The 19,960-nt window shown below is 41.6% G+C and overlaps 1 protein-coding gene and 1 non-coding gene across 4 annotated transcripts in view; both read left to right on the top strand.

The window, feature by feature from the left end:
- homer1b (homer scaffold protein 1b) overlaps positions 1–18,414 on the top strand; it is a 124,841-nt gene extending 106,427 nt beyond the window's left edge. For 2 of the 3 annotated variants that reach the window (XM_021606787.3, XM_021606786.3), the window contains 2 exons: positions 3,010–3,090; positions 15,424–18,414. In XM_021606787.3, coding sequence (XP_021462462.3) covers positions 3,010–3,090; positions 15,424–15,612 — 270 coding nt within the window. In that variant the 3' untranslated portion in view covers positions 15,613–18,414. Of the gene's footprint in view, positions 1–3,009; positions 3,091–12,098; positions 12,651–15,423 lie in introns of those variants that run through there. The other variant, XM_090238179.1, reaches the window with a different exon arrangement.
- Positions 18,415–19,314: 900 nt separating this feature from the next.
- On the top strand, positions 19,315–19,369 carry LOC149982917 (U7 small nuclear RNA). Its single transcript, XR_016496988.1, has one exon. It is a non-coding gene; the product is annotated as a U7 small nuclear RNA (small nuclear RNA).
- The last annotated feature ends 591 nt before the right edge of the window (positions 19,370–19,960 follow it).

The following is a 19,960-nucleotide window of genomic DNA, read 5'->3' on the forward strand; positions in this document are numbered from 1 at the left end:
GGGGGAGGCATGGGTGTCTTTGTTGACATCAGCTGGTGTGCGATCTCTAATATTAAGGAACTCTCAAGGTTCTGCTCACCTGAGTTAGAATACCTCATGATAAGCTGTAGACCATGCTATTTACCAAGACAGTTTTCTGTGTTTTTCGTAGGTGTCTATTTACCACCACAAACCGATGCTGGCACTAAGACCACACTCAACAAGCTGTATAGGGTCATCAGCGAACAAGAAAATGCTCATCCAGTTTTGGTCGAGTTCTTAGTCGTTCTGCTGGTCATGTTGTCGGAAATCTTTGAGAAATAGCCATCAAGACTCATTGTAGGATAATTTATTGAGCAAATTCTACCACTTTTTCAAGCTAGAAAATGAATATAAAAAGAGAAATTAAGAAATGCCACGGGAGCTCGCTGAAACACAGTGTTCTCTCTCAGGCGCCATTTTATCCCCACACCAGACATTGATTTTTAATTGAATCAATAAATGATTTTGGTGTGTTCCATTGAAACATATATAAAGTACAGTATTTCTCACATGTTGGTATTTTTAGTTTATCTCTATAATTGTGTTGTTTATATGTCTTTTAAGTATTGTTTGTGCATTGCCAGTCAGGCAGGGGTGGCAGTAATTTTGGAGCCCACTGTAGACAGGTGTGTGTCTTTCCAAATTATGCCCAATCAATTGAATTTACCACAGGTGGACTCCAATCAAGTTGTAGAGACATCTCAGGATGTTCAATGGACACTTTGAGTTTCATAGCAAAGGGTCTGAATACTTACAGTGGTGCAAGAAAGTATTTAGTCAGCCACCAATTGTGCAAGTTCTCCCACCTAAAAATATGAGAGAGACCTGTAATTTTCATCATAGGTACACTTCAACTATGACAGACAAAATGAGAAAAAAATTCCAGAAAATCACATTGTAGGTTTTTTAATGAATTTATTTGCAAATTATGGTGGAAAATAAGTATTTGGTCAATAACAAAAGTTTATCTCAATACTTTGTTATATACCCTTTCTGGCAATGACAGAGGTCAAACGTTTTCTGTAAGTCTTCACAAGGTTTCCACACACTGTTGCTGGTATTTTGGCCCATTCCTCCATGCAGATCTCCTCTAGAGCAGTGATGTTATGGGGCTGTTGCTGGGCAGCACGGACTTTCAACTCCCTCCAAAGATTTTCTATGGGGTTGAGATCTGGAGACTGGCTAGGCCACTCCAGGACCTTGAAATGCTTCTTACGAAGCCACTCCTTCGTAGCCCGGGCGGTGTGTTTGGGATCATTGTCATGCTGAAAGACCCAGCCACGTTTCATCTTCAATGCCCTTGCTGATGGAAGGAGGTTTTCACTCAAAATCTCACAATACATGGCCCCATTCATTCTTTCCTTTACACGGATCAGTCGTCCTGGTCCCTTTGCAGAAAAACAGCCCCAAAGCATGATGTTTCCACCCCCATGCTTCACAGTAGGTATGGTGTTCTTTGGATGCAACTCAGAATTCTTTGTCCTCCAAACACGACGAGTTGAGTTTTCATCAAAAAGTTATATTTTGGTTTCATCTGACCATATGACATTCTCCCAATCTTCTTCTGGATCATCCAAATGCTCTCTAGCAAACTTCAGACGGGCCTGGACATGTACTGGCTTAAGCAGGGGGACACATCTGGCACTGCAGGATTTGAGTCCCTGGCGGCGTAGTGTGTTACTTATGGTAGGCTTTGTTACTTTGGTCCCAGCTCTCTGCAGGTCATTCACTAGGTCCCCCCGTGTGGTTCTGGGATTTTTGCTCACCGTTCTTATGATCATTTTGACCCCACGGGGTGAGATCTTGCGTGGAGCCCCAGATCGAGGGAGATTATCAGTGGTCTTGTATGTCTTCCATTTCCTAATAATTGCTCCCACAGTTGATTTCTTCAAACCAAGCTGCTTACCTATTGCAGGTTCAGTCTTCCCAGCCTGGTGCAGGTCTACAATTTTGTTTCTGGTGTCCTTTGACAGCTCTTTGGTCTTGGCCATAGTGGAGTTTGGAGTGTGACTGTTTGAGGTTGTGGACAGGTGTTTTTTTATACTGATAACAAGTTCAAACAGGTGCCATTAATACAGGTAACGAGTGGAGGACAGAGGAGCCTCTTAAAGAAGAAGTTACAGGTCTGTGAGAGACAGAAATCATGCTTGTTTGTAGGTGACCAAATACTTATTTTCCACCATAATTTGCAAATAAATTCATTAAAAATCCTACAATGTGATTTTCTGGATTTTCTTTCTCATTTTGTCTGTCATAGTTGAAGTGTACCTATGATAAAAATGACAGGCCTCTCTCATCTTTTTAAGTGGGAGAACTTGCACAATTGGTGGCTGACTAAATACTTTTTTGCCCCACTGTATGTAAATAAGGTATTTCTATTTATAATTTTTAATACATTTGCAAACATTTTTAAAAACCTGTTTTCGCTTTGTCAATATGCGGTATTGTGTGTAGATTGATGAGGATTTTTATTTTATAATACATTTCATTTAAGGTTGTAACGTAACATAATATAGAAAAAGGGAATGTCACTTCCACTGAAGTCGGCTCCTCTCCTTGTTCGGGCGTCGTTCGGCGTTCGACGTCACCGGCTTTCTAGCCATCGCCGCTCCATTTTTTACATATCCATTTGTCTTGTCTGGTTTTCATACACACCTGGTTTTCATTTCCCCAATCAATCTAATTGTTTTTTACCCTATATTTCCCATCATGTGTTGTGTGTAATTGTTTTCATGTCATACGATGTTCTTTAGCGCTTTACTTTATTGTCCTGTGTTTTTGAGCGCGTTTGTTTTGTTGTGCTCCCGTTTTGGAACTTTAATAAAGTGCGCTTTATTTATAATACTCTGCTCTCCTGCACCTGACTTCGCATTTAGACACACCTTGACAGGGAAGGGGTCTGAATACTTTCCGAATGCACTGTATAGCAAATAACAATCTGTAACAATGTGTATCTTGATTCTCTGAAACTCCCTGTCTTACCCACAGGAAATGGAGCGGTTGAAAGAGGAAGTGGAGAACGCTAACGAGCTGCTAGAGCAGAGACACTCCTTGACACAGAAACTACAGGTGAGTACATTGTACCAGTTGCTTTAGACTTTTGTATTTTTATTTATTTATTATGGATCCCCATTAGCCAAGGCAGCAGCTACTCTTCATGGGGTCCAGCAAAATGAAGGCAGTTATACAAGTTTAAAAACATTACAATACATTCACAACAGGTTTTACAACACAAGTTGCGGATGATGGATGATAATTATTTGGAAAAATAACAACTTTTCAATCAAACTGTTAGGAACACAACAGCACCACTGCATTTGTTTATGTTTCACATCAGTAAGCAGCCCATAACACCCTGGACCAGAGCTAGCTATAGCTAGTTTAACAAGCTTTGAAAACACATCTTACTTTTTTAAAGTTAATAACTCCAATGTGAACATACTTAATATATCCTTACACTAGCCTTAAAAAAACGTAAATCTATGCTACTGCCACATAGGGATGAGGTGTGGATGTGGTAGTGTGCTGTCTATCTATGTGCATACACTAAACTACCCCATATATATTATTTTTTCTCTCATTACAACTCTCTCTACCTATCTTCTGATTTGCACAGTATGTTTTATTTTTAATTAGGGATCAATTCAATCCGTAGCGTGTAAGAGCTGCGTTGTTGCATGATTGCCATACAAAGGCAATTTTATTGCGTTTGCAAAGACTGCATTCACGGTAAGCGCTGCATATGTCGGCTCAATCGAAAAATGACCTTTAAATGTCAACCGTATGATGCGGATCTTCAGCGCTATGGATTGAATCGAGCCCTTAACCTATATTGTAACAGTAGTCCCATTGAGACCAAGGTCTCTTTTGCAAGGGATCCCTGCATCTCAACAATTACACAACAATTACACAATCAAGGCAGTATAGGAGCATAGAAAATACAAAACACAATCATGAAAAACAATCACATTGCTATGTAAAGAGGTCTTCAACCAAAAATCTGAATTGCCCAAAGGGCACCAATGCATCCAACTGTAAAGTAACAGAGTTGACCGTAACAGGGTTGAACATTTCAGCAATTGAACACAGGGTTCACAAAAACCATGTATTTGTTCAAACATTTTTAGCCTGTCTATCTATGGGTAACAGGGTTGACGTGTTATGCTCAACCCACTCACAAAACATCAGAAAAAAAGAAGAACCAGCCCACCTGCTTTTACACTATGATTTGACTTGACTTTAGCTTCAATTTTAAAAATGAATAGTTTCATATTAAAATGATAGTTCAGTTCACGTAACAGGGTTGACCTTAAAATTAAGGACAGACGTAAATGAATCACTAACCACATTAAATAAATAATAATCTTCAGAAATGACTGTCAAGGCAACAAAATAATTAGTGCTTTAACATGGAGAATTATTGTGGTTAAGTGGGTTAAACTCTTCTTATAAGTCACAAACGAGAATTGTACAGAGGGACATATCATAAGTCTTGGCACTTTAGGAAGTCTTTATTCATATAAAAAAAATCTTGATGTATTGACTCATGTGGTCTATATTAAAAGGCACTTAATTTAATATAACAGGCTTTTTAAAATCAATATTGGTGCATGTCTACTTAAAATATCAAAGGGACGCAAAAGGCACTATTTTTGTGGAATGACCCTTTTATCTAAAGTAACAGACGGAATTTCAAGTATTAGCCATCCCTGTGACTGGGTATGGTATCTCGTACGTTAGTAGTAGCAATGTTAGTAGTAGCAATGTTAAGTAATGCAGGAGTTCTTGCAAAAAGGCTTTATAAATTAACAGGAACAGTTTTCACCTATGCAACATCAAACAGGACTATCCTACTTTATGATGAAGGAAGCAGTGATTAGTGCAAAACCTTTCACCCATGATAAAAACAAAGTGCACTGTGGTAAACTGCAGTTCATTCAAATGTGAGTTCATTCAACCTTTGATTGGATGTAAATTGCTACTGATCTGATTGGTCATCTATTCATTCTCCCCTGTGAGTCGAGAAGCAGGTGCAGGTGAAACAATTAATAAAAAAACATGAAACAAGACAGCGTGACAGTGGCGGGATAACAGGAAACAATACCAACTGGGGAATGAACATAATGGAGGGACATATAAAGGGAGGTAATGAGGATGGTAATGGTGTCTAGGTGTGAATCATGATGATCTGCAGGTACGCATAATGAAGGATGCCAGGTGTGCATGATGATGAATCCCAGGACCAGTGGTTAGTATTCCAGTGTGTCGCGCGCCGGAGTAGACGTGACAAGCGCTTTTTTAATATTAATATTATCCAAATAAAGTACCGTTTAGCAATCTGTATGAACACATCTTTGCCACAACAATAGGCTACCTGGTGATTTCGTTGATCATTTTTATATTTGGGTCGGTTATAATGTTATACCTCAGTGGTACTGGCTATATGTCTAAAGTTAGCTATAACAATGCAGTACCTTCAATACTTATGGGATGACGATGAAACATATTCTGGCAAATTAATTCTATATTTGTGAGGAAGAAAAAGGCTAGAGACAGATCATGCTTTCTATCTGATCCTGCAACCTCCGCTGCATAAAGGTAGGCCTTATGTGACCGACTGGCTCGATTTGGTCTTATGTAGCAAAATTTGAAATTGTGTTTTTTTACATTGGATAAAGGTAGAAACTCAGAGCTAGAAAATGATATATCATACATACACATTGAGGAACAATGGGAAAGTAAAGTCTGCTTTGAAAGTTGATTAACTTGTAACCTCACTTTTGAGAAAATGGCCCTTAAATGTTTTGGTAAACCTACTGGAGAGCTCTTCTTTGTCTACACCCATTCAGCATCGTTCACACCCTCTTAAGCCTTAGCCCCACCCATCTCTTTAAGGATTCAAATCTTTTTTATATATATTTTTTTATTTCACCTTTATTTAACCAGGTAGGCTACTTGAGAACAAGTTCTCATTTGCAACTGCGACCTGTCCAAGATAAAGCAAAGCAGTTCGACACATACAACAACAGAGAGTTACACATGGAATAAACAAGCATACAATCAATAATACAGTAGAAAAATCTATAAAAAGCATGTGCAAATTGTAATATTTGTGTTGTGGAGAAATGACCAGGCAGGAGACGGGAGTACAGTTAGTTTTCGTTTAGTCAAAACCCCTCGTGCTCTACAGTTCCCGGCATTCCAGTGCGCATGTGCATTTCCTATTAGGTGTAGTAACGTAACATTGCCGTAATGCATTACTGCTTAGTAACAGCACAGTAACTAATATAAACAGATGTAGATCCCAGATACTACACTCCTCCCCCATAGTGTTTAACTCCCAGAGAACAAGGTAAATATGTTAGGTAACTACTAATGCAATATCTGAACAATGCATTCTTAAACATTTTTCAACTACTGAGCCCAGCACAAATCCAGGGGATTATTCTGCCCCGAAGATGGAGTTTGTGTCCTAATAACTAACCCAGGTAATGTCCCTTTTTCTTTCCTTTTATCTAGGATATATTAAAGTGTTTGTTTTACTGTCCGTTACCTCCTTAACCAGCTCAACTCACAGGTCAAGCTTTTGAGGTGCCCTTCGCTGTCGAATAGGATATCTCCGCTCCTCCTGGGCTTCCTGTGGTGGGCCAGGTTCGGGTGGAAGGTCAGGCTCTGTCTCTCCCGTACATCCACAGTCAGGAGAATAGTCCTGGGGGTCGTTATTGTTCTTGTTCTCTCGGCATGTCTCTGCTGGGGCGTTGGACCGTAGCAGATGATCCACATGAACGTTGACCTGGCGATGACCAATTTGGACTTGGTAAGTCAAAGGTCCTCTGCGTTGCAAGATCACACCTGAGTTCCACAGGCGCTTGGGGTGTCTGAAATCACGTACCATCACCCTCTCTTCCTCTTTGAATTCTCTGACAGTCTTTGAGTGTCTGTCATGAGCTTTCTTCTGCTGTAGCTGGTGCTTTGCCACAGTGCTTGACAAGTCTGGTTTCAACAATGTCAGACGTGGTTGGCGTTTCAGAAACAGTTCAGCTGGTGCACATTCCGTTACTGTGTGTGGGGTGTTACGGTAAGTAAACAGGAACCGGAGAAGCCTTTGGTGGATGGGCACAGACTGAACCTCGAGTCTAGTCCAGGCCTTCTTAAAGGTTTGCACGGCTCTCTCCGCTGCTCCGTTTGATTGTGGATAGTAAGGTGGTGACAGGATGTGCCTTACGCCGTTGTTCTTGAGAAACATTTCAAAATCGTTTGACGTGAACAGAGGGCCATTGTCCGATACGAGCTCCTTGACTAGTCCAAAGGATGCAAACAGGTGTCTGAGAAGATTGATTGTCTTTTCAGCTGTGGTCAGTTGAGTAGGGAACACTTCCATCCACTTGGAATGGACATCGACGACAACAAGGAAATGTTGCTTGTCAATTTCGGCATAATCCACATGGATGCGTTCCCAAGGTGTAGCAGCCCAGGACCATGGATGAAGAGGTGCAGCAGCAGGCTTGTTGCAAACAGCTTCACAAGGTGAGCAGTGGCCTACATGCTGTTGAATGTCCTGATCCAGTCCAGGCCACCACAGATAACTGCGAGCGAGTGCTTTCATTCGAGTGATCCCTGTATGTCCCTCATGCAGGTCAGATAGCAGTCTCCTCTGGAATTTGTGAGGTACCATCACCCTTGATCCCCACAGAACACACCCTTGATCAGTGGACAACTGGTCTTTCTTGTCGATGAATGGACGAAGGTTATCGTCATTTACAAAGGTTGGCCAACCGCCTAATGTTAAGTCCAAGACTTTGGAAAGCACTGGGTCTTTCCTTGTTTCCTGTGCTATGTCAGAAGCAGATATGGGCAGTTCATCAATGAGAGAGATCTGGAAGACTGCTCTATCATCTTCACTGTCGGAGTCACTATTGCATGGTAGTCTTGATAGTGCATCGGCATTTGCGTGATCACTGGATCGTCTGTACTCAATCTCGTAGTCGTAGGCTAACAATATCAGAGCCCAACGTTGCATTCGAAGTGCAGCAAGGGTTGGTATAGCTGATTTTGGTCCAAGGATGGCCAACAGAGGCTTGTGATCTGTCAGCAGTTGGAACTTCCTTTCGTAGAGGTATTTGTGAAACTTCTTCACTCCGAATATTATGCTTAGGGCTTCCTTCTCAATTTGAGCATACTTTTTCTCACTTGATGACAGAGTCCGTGATGCAAATGCAATAGGGTGTTCTTCACCTGACGGTAGAACATGTGAGATGACGGCTCCTACTCCGTATGGAGATGCATCACACGCAAGTCTCAGCTTCATCTCTGTGTTATAGTGGGCAAGCCACTTGCTCTTTAGCAGACGCTGTTTGCAAGTCTTGAATGCTTCTTCGCATTGTGGGGACCAATTCCACTTCTTTCATTGGTTCAATGAGACCTTTCAGCAATCCATACTCAGTTGGACCCAAAACACTGAGAAATACGTCTGCTTTCTTTCCATCTTTGATTTCATTTGCAGCCAGCCAACGCTCAAAACGCTCCAAATAGGAATCAAAATCCTCTTTTGTAGCCTCAAACTCTGGTACTCGACCAACGATTGCCATTTTCACAGTTAATTGTTCAGTTTCCTTGTATTCCTTTTATTTTCATCTAATTCTTCACTTCAGAAGTTTCTGCAATTACTTCATTCACTGCACTCTATTGTAATAATGTACGTTCCTTCTTCCTTTTTTTTTGACAATATTTATATTATTTATATTTATATTATTTCAACGGGTTCAATTAGACAGTTTTTTTTAATTTAACCACCAGAGGGCAGTGTCGCTATTCTGGACTCCAATAGTCTTGCTACTTGGCAGCTCCTGAATACTGTACTAGCAGTGCTAGCAGTGGTTAGCCTTCTATACTGGCGAAAGAAAATAAAAAATAACTGACGAATTACATAATTATTTTGAGTTTCATTACACACGCAACATTCTTCCCTTCAAGCAATGTCCGTTTATGTAGTTTAATCACCTCGTCGCCACTGTAATATTTGTGTTGTGGAGAAATGACCAGGCAGGAGACGGGAGTACAGTTCGTTTTCGTTTAGTCAAAACCCCTCGGGCTCCACAGTTCCCGGCATTCCAGTGCGCATGTGCATTTCCTATTAGGTGTAGTAACGTAACACTGCCGTAATGCATTACTGCTTAGTAACAGCACAGTAACTAATATAAACAGATGTAGATCCCAGATACTACACAAATGAGGTAGGATAAGAGAGGTAAGGCAATAAATAGGCCATGGTGGCGAAGTAATTACAATATAGCAATTACACACTGGAATGGTAGGGTGTGCAGAAGTTGAATGTGCAAGTGGAGATACTGGGGTGCAAAGGAGCAAGATAAATAAATAAATACAGTATGTGGATGAGGTAGATTGGATGGGCTATTTACAGATGAGCTATGTACAGGTGCAGTGATCTGTGAGCTGCTGTGACAGCTGGTGCTTAAAGCTAGTGAGGGAGGTAAGAGTCTCCAGCTTCAGAGATTTTTGCAGTTTGTTCCAGTCATTGGCCGCAGAGAACTGGAAGGAGAGGCGGTCAAAGGAATAATTGGCTTTGGGGGTGACCAGTGAGATATACCTGCTGGATCGCGTGCTACGGGTGGGTGCTGCTATGGTGACCAGTGAGCTGAGATAAGGTGGTGCTTTACCTAGCAGAGACTTGTAGATGACCTGGAGCCAGTGGGTTTGGCGACGAGTATGAAGCGACGGCCAGCCAACGAGAGAATACAGGTTGCAGTGTTGGGTAGTATATGGGGCTTTGGTGACAAAACGGATGGCACTGTGATAGACTGCATCCAATTTGTTGAGTAGAGTGTTGAAGGCTATTTTGTAAATGACATTGCCGAAGTCGAGGATCGGTAGGATGGTCAGTTTTACAAGGGTATGTTTGGCGGCATGAGTGAAGGATGCTTTGTTGCGAAATAGGAAGCCGATTCTAGATTTAAATTTGGATTGGAGATGTTTAATGTGAGTCTGGAAGGAGAGTTTACAGTCTATCCAGACACCTAGGTATTTGTAGTTGTCCACATATTCTAAGTCAGAACCGGTCAGAGTAGTGATGCTGGACGGCCGGGCAGGTGCGTGCAGCGAACGGTTGAAGAGCATGCATTTAGTTTTACTTGCATTTAAGAGCAGTTGGAGGCCACGGAAGGAGAGTTGTATGGCATTGAAGCTCATCTGGAGGTTAGTTAACACAGTGTGCAAAGAAGGGTCAGAGCTATAGAGAATGGTGTCGTCTGCGTGGAGGTGGATCAAATAGTCACCAGCAGCGAGAGCGACATCATGGATATAAACAGAGAAGTGAGTCTGCCCAAGAATTAAACCCTGTGGCACCCCCATAGAGACTGCTAGAGGTCCGGACAACAGGCCCTCTGATTTGACATACTAAACTTTATCGGAGAAGTAGTTGGTGAACCAAGCGAGGCAATCATTTCAGAAACTAAGGCTGTTGAGTCTGCCAATAAGAATGTTGTGATTGACAGAGTTGAAAGCCTTAGCCAGGTCGATGAATACGGCTGCACAGTAATGTCTCTTATCGATGGCGGTTATGATATCGTTTAGGATCTTGAGCGTGGCTGAGGTGCTCCCATGACCAGCTTTGAAACCAGATTGCATAGCGGAGAATGTATGGTGAAATTCGAAATGGTCGGTAATCTGTTTGTTAACTTACCTTTCAAAGACCTTAGAAAGGCAGGGTATAATAGATATAGGTCTGAAGCAGTTTGGGTCTAGATTGTCGTCCCCTTTGAAGAGGGGTATGACCGCGACAGCTTTCCAATCTATGGGAATCTCAGACAATACAAAAGAGAGGTTGAACAGGCAAGTAATAGGGGTTGCAACAATTTCGGCAGATCATTTTAGAAAGAGAGGGTCCAGATTGTCTAGCCCGGCTGAGTTGTAGGGGTCCAGATTTTGCAGCTCTTTCAGAACATCAGCTATCTGGATATGGGTGAAGGAGAAGTGGGGGAGGTTTGGGCAAGTTGCTGTGGGGAGCGCAGGGCTGTTGACCAGGGTAGTGGTAGCCAGGTGGAAAGCATGGCCAGCCGTAGAGAAATGCTTATTGAAATTCTCAATTATTGTGGATTTATCGGTAGTGACAGTATTTCCTAGCCTCAGTGCAGTGGGCAGCTGGTAGGAGGTGCTCTTGTTCTCCATAGACTTTACAGTGTCCCAGAACTTTTTTGAGTTTGTACTACAGGACGCAAATCTCCTTTTGAAATAGATAGCCTTAGCTTTCCTAACTGCCTGTGTATAATGGTTCCTAACTTCCCTGAAAAGTTGCATATCACGGGGGCTATTCGATGCTAATGCAGAACGCCACAGGGTTCTTTTGTGCTGGTCAAGGGCAGACCGGTCTGGAGTGAACCAAGTGCTATACCTGTTCCTGGTTCTAAATTTTTTGAATGGAGCATGCTTATTTAATATGGTGAGGAAGGCATTTTTAAAGAATAACCAGGCATCCTCTACTGACGAGGTGAGGTCAATGTCATTCCAGGATACCCCGGCCAGGTTGATTAGAAAGGCCTGTTCGCTGAAGTGTTTTAGGGAGCGTTTGACAGTGATGAGTGGTGGACGTTTGACCGCAGACCCATTACGAATGCAGGCAATGAGGCAGTGATCACTGAGATCTTGGTGGAAAACAGCAGAGGTTTATTTGGAGGGCAAGTTAGTTAGGATGATATCTATGAGGGTGCCCGTGTTACGGATTTGGGGTTGTACCTGGTAGGTTCATTGATAATTTGTGTGAGATTGAGGGTATCAAGTTTAGATTGTAGGATGGCCGGGGTGTTAAGCATGTCCCAGTTTAGGTCACCTAGCAGCATGAACTCAGAAGACAGTTGGGGGCAATCAATTCACATATGGTGTCCAGGGCACAGCTGGGGGCAGAGAGTGGTCTATAGCAAGCGGAAACGATGAGAGACTTGTTTCTGGAAAGGTGCATTTTTACACCGAGGCCTGTACTCTGGAGAGGGATCAATTTGGAGGGTCCGTCATGGTCTGGGGCGGTGTGTCACAGCATCATTGGACTGAACTTGTTGTCATTGCAGGCAATCTCATCACTGTGTGTTACTGGGAAGACATCCTCCTCCCTCATGTGGTACCCTTCCCGCAGGCTCATCCTGACATGACCCTCCAGCATGATAATGCCATCAGCCATACTGCTCGTTCGTGCGTGATTTCCTGCAAGACAAAAATGTCAGTGTTCTGCCATGGCCAGCGAAGAGCCAGGATCTCAATCCCATTGAGCACATCTGGGACCTGTTGGATCGGAGGGTGAGGGCTAGGGCCATTCCCCCCCAGAAATGTCCGGGAACTTGCAGGTGCCTTGGTGGAAGAGTGGGGTAACATCTCACAGCTAGAACTGGCAAATCTGGTGCAGTCCATGAGGAGGAGATGCACTGCAGTACTTAATGCAGCTGGTGGCCACACCAGATACTGACTGTTACTTTTGATTTTGATCCCCCCTTTGTTCAGGGACGCATAACTCAGTCACATGTCTGGAACTTGTTCAGTTTATGTCTCAGTTGTTGAATCCTGTTATGTTCATACAAATATTTACACATGTTAAGTTTGCTGAAAATAAACGCAGTTGACAGTGAGAGGACGTTTCTTTTTTTTCTGAGTTTAGTTGTCGCAGTGACATCATGAACATTGTCATCCGCCTTCAAATTTGTCGTTGTCGTTATGAAAAAGTAGAATCACACAAAATACAGGCTTCATGACATCAGCAGCCTAGTGTACAAAATAGCATAACTAGTGTATTTTAACACCAATAAACCCAACCGTTTAAAAATGAATTTAGTATATGTCAATCTAGCAAACTAGGCAACTAAATGTAACTTTCTAAACAATGTTTTAGTTCATTTCTAGCTAGTTAGCTAGAGCTTGCTATCAGTTCAAATAATGACCATATATAGCTAACAATGTCTTCACTTTAGCTCATTTGTCTTCATTATTACAGGAAGATAAACTCACAACAAGATCGTTATTTAGTTAATGGCGAGCCATGACAAAATAAAAGCAGGGCATTCTACTTGTCACGCCCTGACCATAGAGAGCTTTTTATGTCTCTATTTTGGTTTGGTCAGGGTGTGATTTGGGTGGGCATTCTATGTTAATTTTTCTATGTTTTGTATTTCTTTGTTTTGGCCGGGTATGGTCCTCAATCAGGGACAGCTGTCTATCGTTGTCTCTGATTGGGAACCATACTTAGGCAGCCCTTTTCCCAGCTGTCTTGGTGGATAGTTAACTTTGATTATGGCACATAGCCCTTAAGCTTCACGGTTGTTTTGTATTGTTTATTGTTTTTGTCGGCATCATCCTACATAAAAGGAATATGTGCGCTCACAACGCTGCGCTTTGGTCCACTTCCTTTGACGGCCGTGACACTATTAGAGAATTTTAGAACTTGGACACTGTCTCAATGGCCTAGCTTTGGGTGTGTTTGAAAATTTGCTCTGGCTACATACTCCGCAGAATAACTGATACATTTGCGAACGCTCAACACCTGTTGAATATGGCCGGTGTCAGTCAAAGTTGGCAAAAAAAGTGAAATTAAATTGTTGCCAGCAGCACAGTTAGTCACCAAAGTTCTGGATAACATGAAAACAGCCTAACCAGCTCTGCTAGTGCGAGTAAAATGGTCAGAGTGAGATGTTATTGTATCTGGAAGTTGCCTAATCATTGGCCAGAGCATCCAGTGTCACTCTGAACACTCCGAGAGCGAAATGCTCTGAATTTACAAATGGACAATCTGACAATGCTCTGAATTTACGAATGCCCAGAGCACACTCTGAGCGCACTCTGGCACTGCAGTTTGAATTTATGAACACACCCGTTATATCCTAATTTGACTTTGGTGCAGGTCATGTTCTTCACATTACTGTCTCTGGTAAACACATAATATATCAAATTAAATCTAAGTTTATTTGTCACATACACAGGATACAGAAGATGTAGTGAAATAGTTACTTGCATAATGGAGTCTTTTGTTTAGACATGTAAGTAGCTAGCTAAACAATGAACCATAATCTCAACTCATAAAGTGGCTCTGAGATACGAATAATATTACTACACAGATCATACACGTAACGTTAGTTAGCGAGGCTGTCAGATAATGATAGCTAGCTAACGGTGCGCTTTAACTTGAAAGGAAAATGACTTTCTTAAATTTATCTGAAAATGTAGCTAGCTAGACTATCTTACCCGTGGTTGGACACTTCTCCCTCTCTGTCACGGATGCCATGTGTGACCTATACAACAGCCTTCTGTGTGTTCTCTTTTCGACTCCCTCTGTATATTTGCAATCAAATGGCAGAATTATATCCATCTCCTTAACTATCATACTGTAATTCCACTGATTTCTAAACTCGGTCCTCCAGAAAGTGAAGAGCAACTTTTGCAGTTCTACTACGTGATATCTTTCAAAAAAGTGGCGTTAAAAAGGATTACCTACACATACTGTTCAGCTCATATTATAGACAGACATGTGCCACATGGCAGACCAATCCAAAGTCATCTCTCGGAATGTCCATCCCATCCATTATCTCAGCCAATCATGGCTAGCCGGAAGGTTCCAGTCTTTTTCCATGGCTAAACCAATTACAGATGGAATACAATTTTGTTATTAAGACACATGAAAGTTCACATGTTCCAAAAGGAATTTCCGCCCCAAAACTAAATTTGATTAAATAAAGAAGTTTACATGCAAAATGCCTCTCCTGTTAGGTAGTGATGCCTAGTACCCTTAGTTTCCCGAAACAAGTCACATATGATCCTGCTTGCTCTGGACTCCAGAGAAGTGACAATGTGACATGATATCCCTAATTGATATTGACTGCTAACATGAATGACTTTCAGCTCAAAATGCAGGTGAAAAACACAGTTTATTTCTGATTCTTGCGTTGTGAAAATCTGTCACCGTTTATGGCTGTAATGATAGCCTACATTTGCGCAGCGATTGTGCACACGTGCACGTGCGTGCGCGGGGTCACAAGCTTTGAACCACTCTTTTTTTGGTGGTCACGGGTCAAAAAGTTTGAAAACCACTGAACAAATTGCTGATTTGCTGAAATGCTATAGGATCGGGTGCAGCGCAAAAGTGAAATTGTAGGGAGAGAGGACTGCCATAAATGAATATGCATCTGCAGCTCCCAAGAATATGAACTGTTTCCTTATGAAGCTTGATATTTTGATTTTTTTTTAAAAATTAATTATTACATAATCAAAATGTGAAAAGGGCTGTCTTGTAGCCTCAATAAATAGAAAAATATTTGTTGTTGAACAACATATATCTCGACCCGTTCTACTTGGGATTCGACTTGGGCCTTGTGACTTGAGACCTGCTCTCTCCCCCCTCTCTTCCCTCCACAGGAGACGGAGTTGCATGGGCGAGTGTTAGAGGAGCAGCTCCTGGGAGCTGAGCAGCGATTGGAAGAAAGTCAGGAAGAGCAGGAGAACTTCAGGAAGAGCCTAAGGACCCTACTGGAGATGCTGGATGGGAAGATATTTGAGCTGACAGAGCTCAGGGACAGCTTGGCCAAGCTCATAGAGGGCAGCTAGTTAATCACACACCACCTACCACTGGCCAACACACTGAATTACACATAGACACACTGACCCCTACTGGCAGAGTCAGAGAACTACACACACAGATACACCACATGATTGACATGGCTCATATAGGTCCTATAGAGCTCACTGGCTCACAGCGCCCCTTAATGTTAGACATACAGAACAGCACTCTCACCTTCTGCCAGACCCATAGATCAATAATATACACTGCTGCCAGACCCACACAACAACATAACCCAGTGCTGATGACATAGAACAGCACCCCTTATTGGCTCCTAGGTGTATTGTAACTGCACCCTCTCCTTCCAAAATAACCTCCTGCAGCTGCTGCCACACTGCCCCCAGCTGTTGAACACACAGAACAGGTGCCCCATGCGGACTCTCTGAACATATGTCTGAGCAACGACATCCTTTGCAAACTGACAGAACAGCAACCCTTTCTGGTAGACTCACAGGAATACGGCTTTACAGTTAATTCATATACAGTATTCAGTATCTGGCCCATGCAGAAATAAAACCCACAAATCTAATGTTGCCAGCACCATATTACAACACGCTGAGCTATTGAAAATCACAGAACTACAGGAGAGCCCTAAATCAACCACTGAAACCCACAGAGCAGAAGCAGGAGTCATGTCCAACACACAAACACACACCTTGGCCTAGGATTTACAAAGGCTGCTGTAAATTGGAGTACTGTTTACATTGATATTCAAGTCTTCATGAGTATGACTGAACCTTCGCAATATGAAAATAGTATAGTATACTATGACAAGAGAATCTTCCAGAAGCATTGGTCATGCTTTATTTAGAACTCCAGGTTGCCTAGCGCTTAAGAGCATTAGGCTAGTAACCGAAAGGTTATTGGTTAGAATCCCTGAGCCGGCAAGGTGGAAATATCTGCTGTTCTGTCCTTGAGCAAGGCAGTTAAGCCCCAACAACAACTGCTCCCTGGGTGCAGATGAAGCCAATTAAGGCAGCCCCAGCACCTCTCTGTTTCAGAGGTTGGGAAAATGACTCTTGACTGGGAAATTTCTTTATGGTTTATTCCTCACTTCTTATTCCACCAGCCCAACTGGTTGATTTCTCACTTCTTATTCCACCAGCCCAACCCCAGAGACCTGGGGAATGTTCCCTCTAAACTGCACGCACTTCCTCCAGGACTGCAGCGCAGAAGAAATGCCATGCTGTGCTCAGAGATGCAAGAGATTGAAATTCACTGAGTTCGCCCTATATAGATCAACGTCTTTCTTGTGATTCAATCAACATTATATCACACCCTTTTCAATGCAACAAAACAAATCAAACTCTGCAAGATTGAGTCTGTGATTGTGTTGTAGGCAAGGCCAGTGCACAACGGAGTAGAATTATATTGTCTGGGGTAGCCCACAAGCATCTTTCAATCACCAAGTGAATGCGCTTTTCAGATGATTTCAGATCAGAGTGCAGAGCAGTGCAAGTGCACATTTGTTGATATTCTTTGATAGTTAGTTATTAGACCAGTTACAGGAAAGTATAGGTCAGCAATGGGGAGTTACTGCTTCCTACAAGAGCACAAACCTTGTAGGCTACATTTCAAGCACTTGTTGAAAGGCAAGTCAGATAAGAAGCTTTTGTCTTAATTAAAGGGGCAATGTATTTTGAGTCAGGCTTGAATATGCAAATAAGCCAATAGACAGAGGGGTAGCCTATATTGTCTAATTCTCTGTATGGTAATAGTAATTCATTTTATTTAGTGAAATGGTTTCTTCCATCATACAACACAATGCAATCACCTTTTTGGCCCATGGTGTTACAGACCAAGTAAAAAATAATTGATTAATGTCAATGTAAAAACGTTTTTAAAAGCCTCATGAAGTGTAGGCCTGCATTGAACAACACATATAGGCTACTGTAGTGCATAGAAAACAAAAGCTATTTCCATGTGAACATGTTATGGGATTTGCTCCATTGGTTGTGTTGGTAGGCCTACCATTAAGTTCAAATAGCCATAATAGCCTATTGGCTACTTTCTAAAACTGTAAGGGTACAGCCTCAGTGTTCACTGTAAATGCGCGCTGGAAATTGCACAGAATTCTCACAATGTTCAATTTTCAGCTCACACGACCTAAAATTTGCTCAGTGCCCCCCAAAATTTGAGGAAACATTGGACCTGGGGTTTGGAGAAACGTTTCAGAACGTTTCAAGCAGTTCAGAGTTAGCCCTGTTCATTTGAAAGATGTTTAAAAAAAATTAAATCTTACACATTCTGAATCCACCCTTACTTCCTCCTGAACAGAGAACTGACCTTATCTTCCTGCAAAGCTTGGGGCAATGTGTGTGTTACTGAATGGGTTCTGAACTCTACACTGCTTGAGTGTGTTGGAGTGTGTGTATGTGTCTAGAGAGACACATGCACAAAGAGGCCTGTATACACACTGAGCAAAACCAGACATTCTCTGGATGACAGACACTTTAATCTAACAATCAGGTATTCAACTCAGTGATCTGACTCGGACACCAAGACTGCACCTCAAATGACACTCTATTCCTCATATAGTGCTTTACTTATTAAAAGATACATAGAAAGACATAGGTAGTTAGAAAGATAGATAGTTGTATATTTTATTTATGTAACTCTTCAATAAAAAAAGCATAGTATGACATTTATGCATCGGCACTTTAAAATGAAAGATTATAATATGGCTCAAAGCATAAATGCCATATGTGCAAGGAAAGAAGAAAAACTGTACCATTCATGTGTCTCTACTGCACTTTAAGGGGAATAAGGGGAAGAGATGCACCCTAAAACTCTTTGGTCTCAGAAACACTGGTTACACCCACATGAAAAAATACTATGGTTTACTATAGAATACTACCGTACTTACAATATAATTATGTAGTAAACTGTTGTATACTGTAGAATACTATACTACACACTGTAGTATCCCTTGATCATGTGTAGGACTTTACATACTATAGAACTGAGGAGGCTGGTGGGAGGGCTATAGGAGGACGAGCTCATTTTAATGGCTGCAATGGAGTAAATGGAACAGAGTCAAACATGTGGTTTCCGTATGTTTGCTGTTTGAAACAATTTTATTTATTCCATTCCAGCCATTGCAATGAGCCGATCCTCTTATAGCTCCTCCCACCAGCCTCCTCTGCTAAAGAATGTTGTAGTATACTATAGAATACTATAGTGTTATCTGCAAATAAACACTGTAGTATATACTATATAGATCAGGGGTGGGCAAATCCTGTCCTCGAGGGCCTGATTGGTGTCACACTTTTTCTCCATCCCTAGCAAACACAGCTGACTAATCAAATTGTATTCTAAACTGAAGATCATGATTAGGTGATTATTGGAGTCAGGTGTGTTAGCTGGGGCAAAACTGTGACACCAATCAGGCCCTCGAGGACTGGAATTGCCCACCCCTGATATAGATACTACTAATTAAATACTGTAGTATATAATTAGCATATATCTGCCCATTCCCCACCCCCATATCCCAATTTGTGCTACCCATAAATGAGAAACCTACATGTCAAGTATGCGTTCACTAGAGGGTATAGAAAACAGCAGGAGCGGTGAACTTTCTGTGCAGGCCAGCCAGCCAGCCAGCCAGCCAGCTAGCCAGCTAGCCAGCTAGCCAGGCAGGCAGGCAGGCAGGCAGGCAGGCAGGCAGTTAGGCAGTTAGGCAGGCTATGGAACATTTTCTCTTTTAGTATTTCTCCAGTAGGTTTTCTCAAGGAGAAAGCCTTCACTTTAATGTCAAAGATAATAAAACAAAAATGCTATAATAAATACTACAGTAATGTCTGCAGAACACTGCAATAGATACTACAGTATAGTACAATTTGCAAAAAACACTACAGTGAATACTATAGTATTGTTATACCATAGTACACTATTTTTCATGTGGGCAGTTCTTCACCATGGACCTGGACTGCGATGAATACAAAATAACTGTCCTTAGTTTATATATATTTTTATATTCAGTATATATTATGTATATTAAATAAGACATACTGTATAATATAACTTTATACTTGGGCTCGGGTGTAACCAGAAAGTTGGTTAAATCTGCAAAATAATTTTCTGTTGCTTTGCTGTATGTTTTTGGATTACAGAAATCAATATCTTAATTTTGAGATGAATGATGTAAATGAAATGCTTTGCTGAGATAATGCAGAGGATATAAGAATTTGTTTTCCTATTTTGTAACTTATGGTACTTAATTTAAGTATGAGTGTATTTAAAGCTGTGAGAAAGCTGGCAATATTTTGGATTATTTAAGTAATTTTGAACAAAATTGAGGATGCTATTTAATTAGATGTAGGTTTTGGATAATGA

The sequence above is a fragment of the Oncorhynchus mykiss genome, chromosome 6 (assembly GCF_057628025.1).
Source record: "Oncorhynchus mykiss isolate SJ-2025 chromosome 6, ASM5762802v1, whole genome shotgun sequence".
Taxonomy (NCBI): Eukaryota; Metazoa; Chordata; class Actinopteri; order Salmoniformes; family Salmonidae; genus Oncorhynchus; species Oncorhynchus mykiss.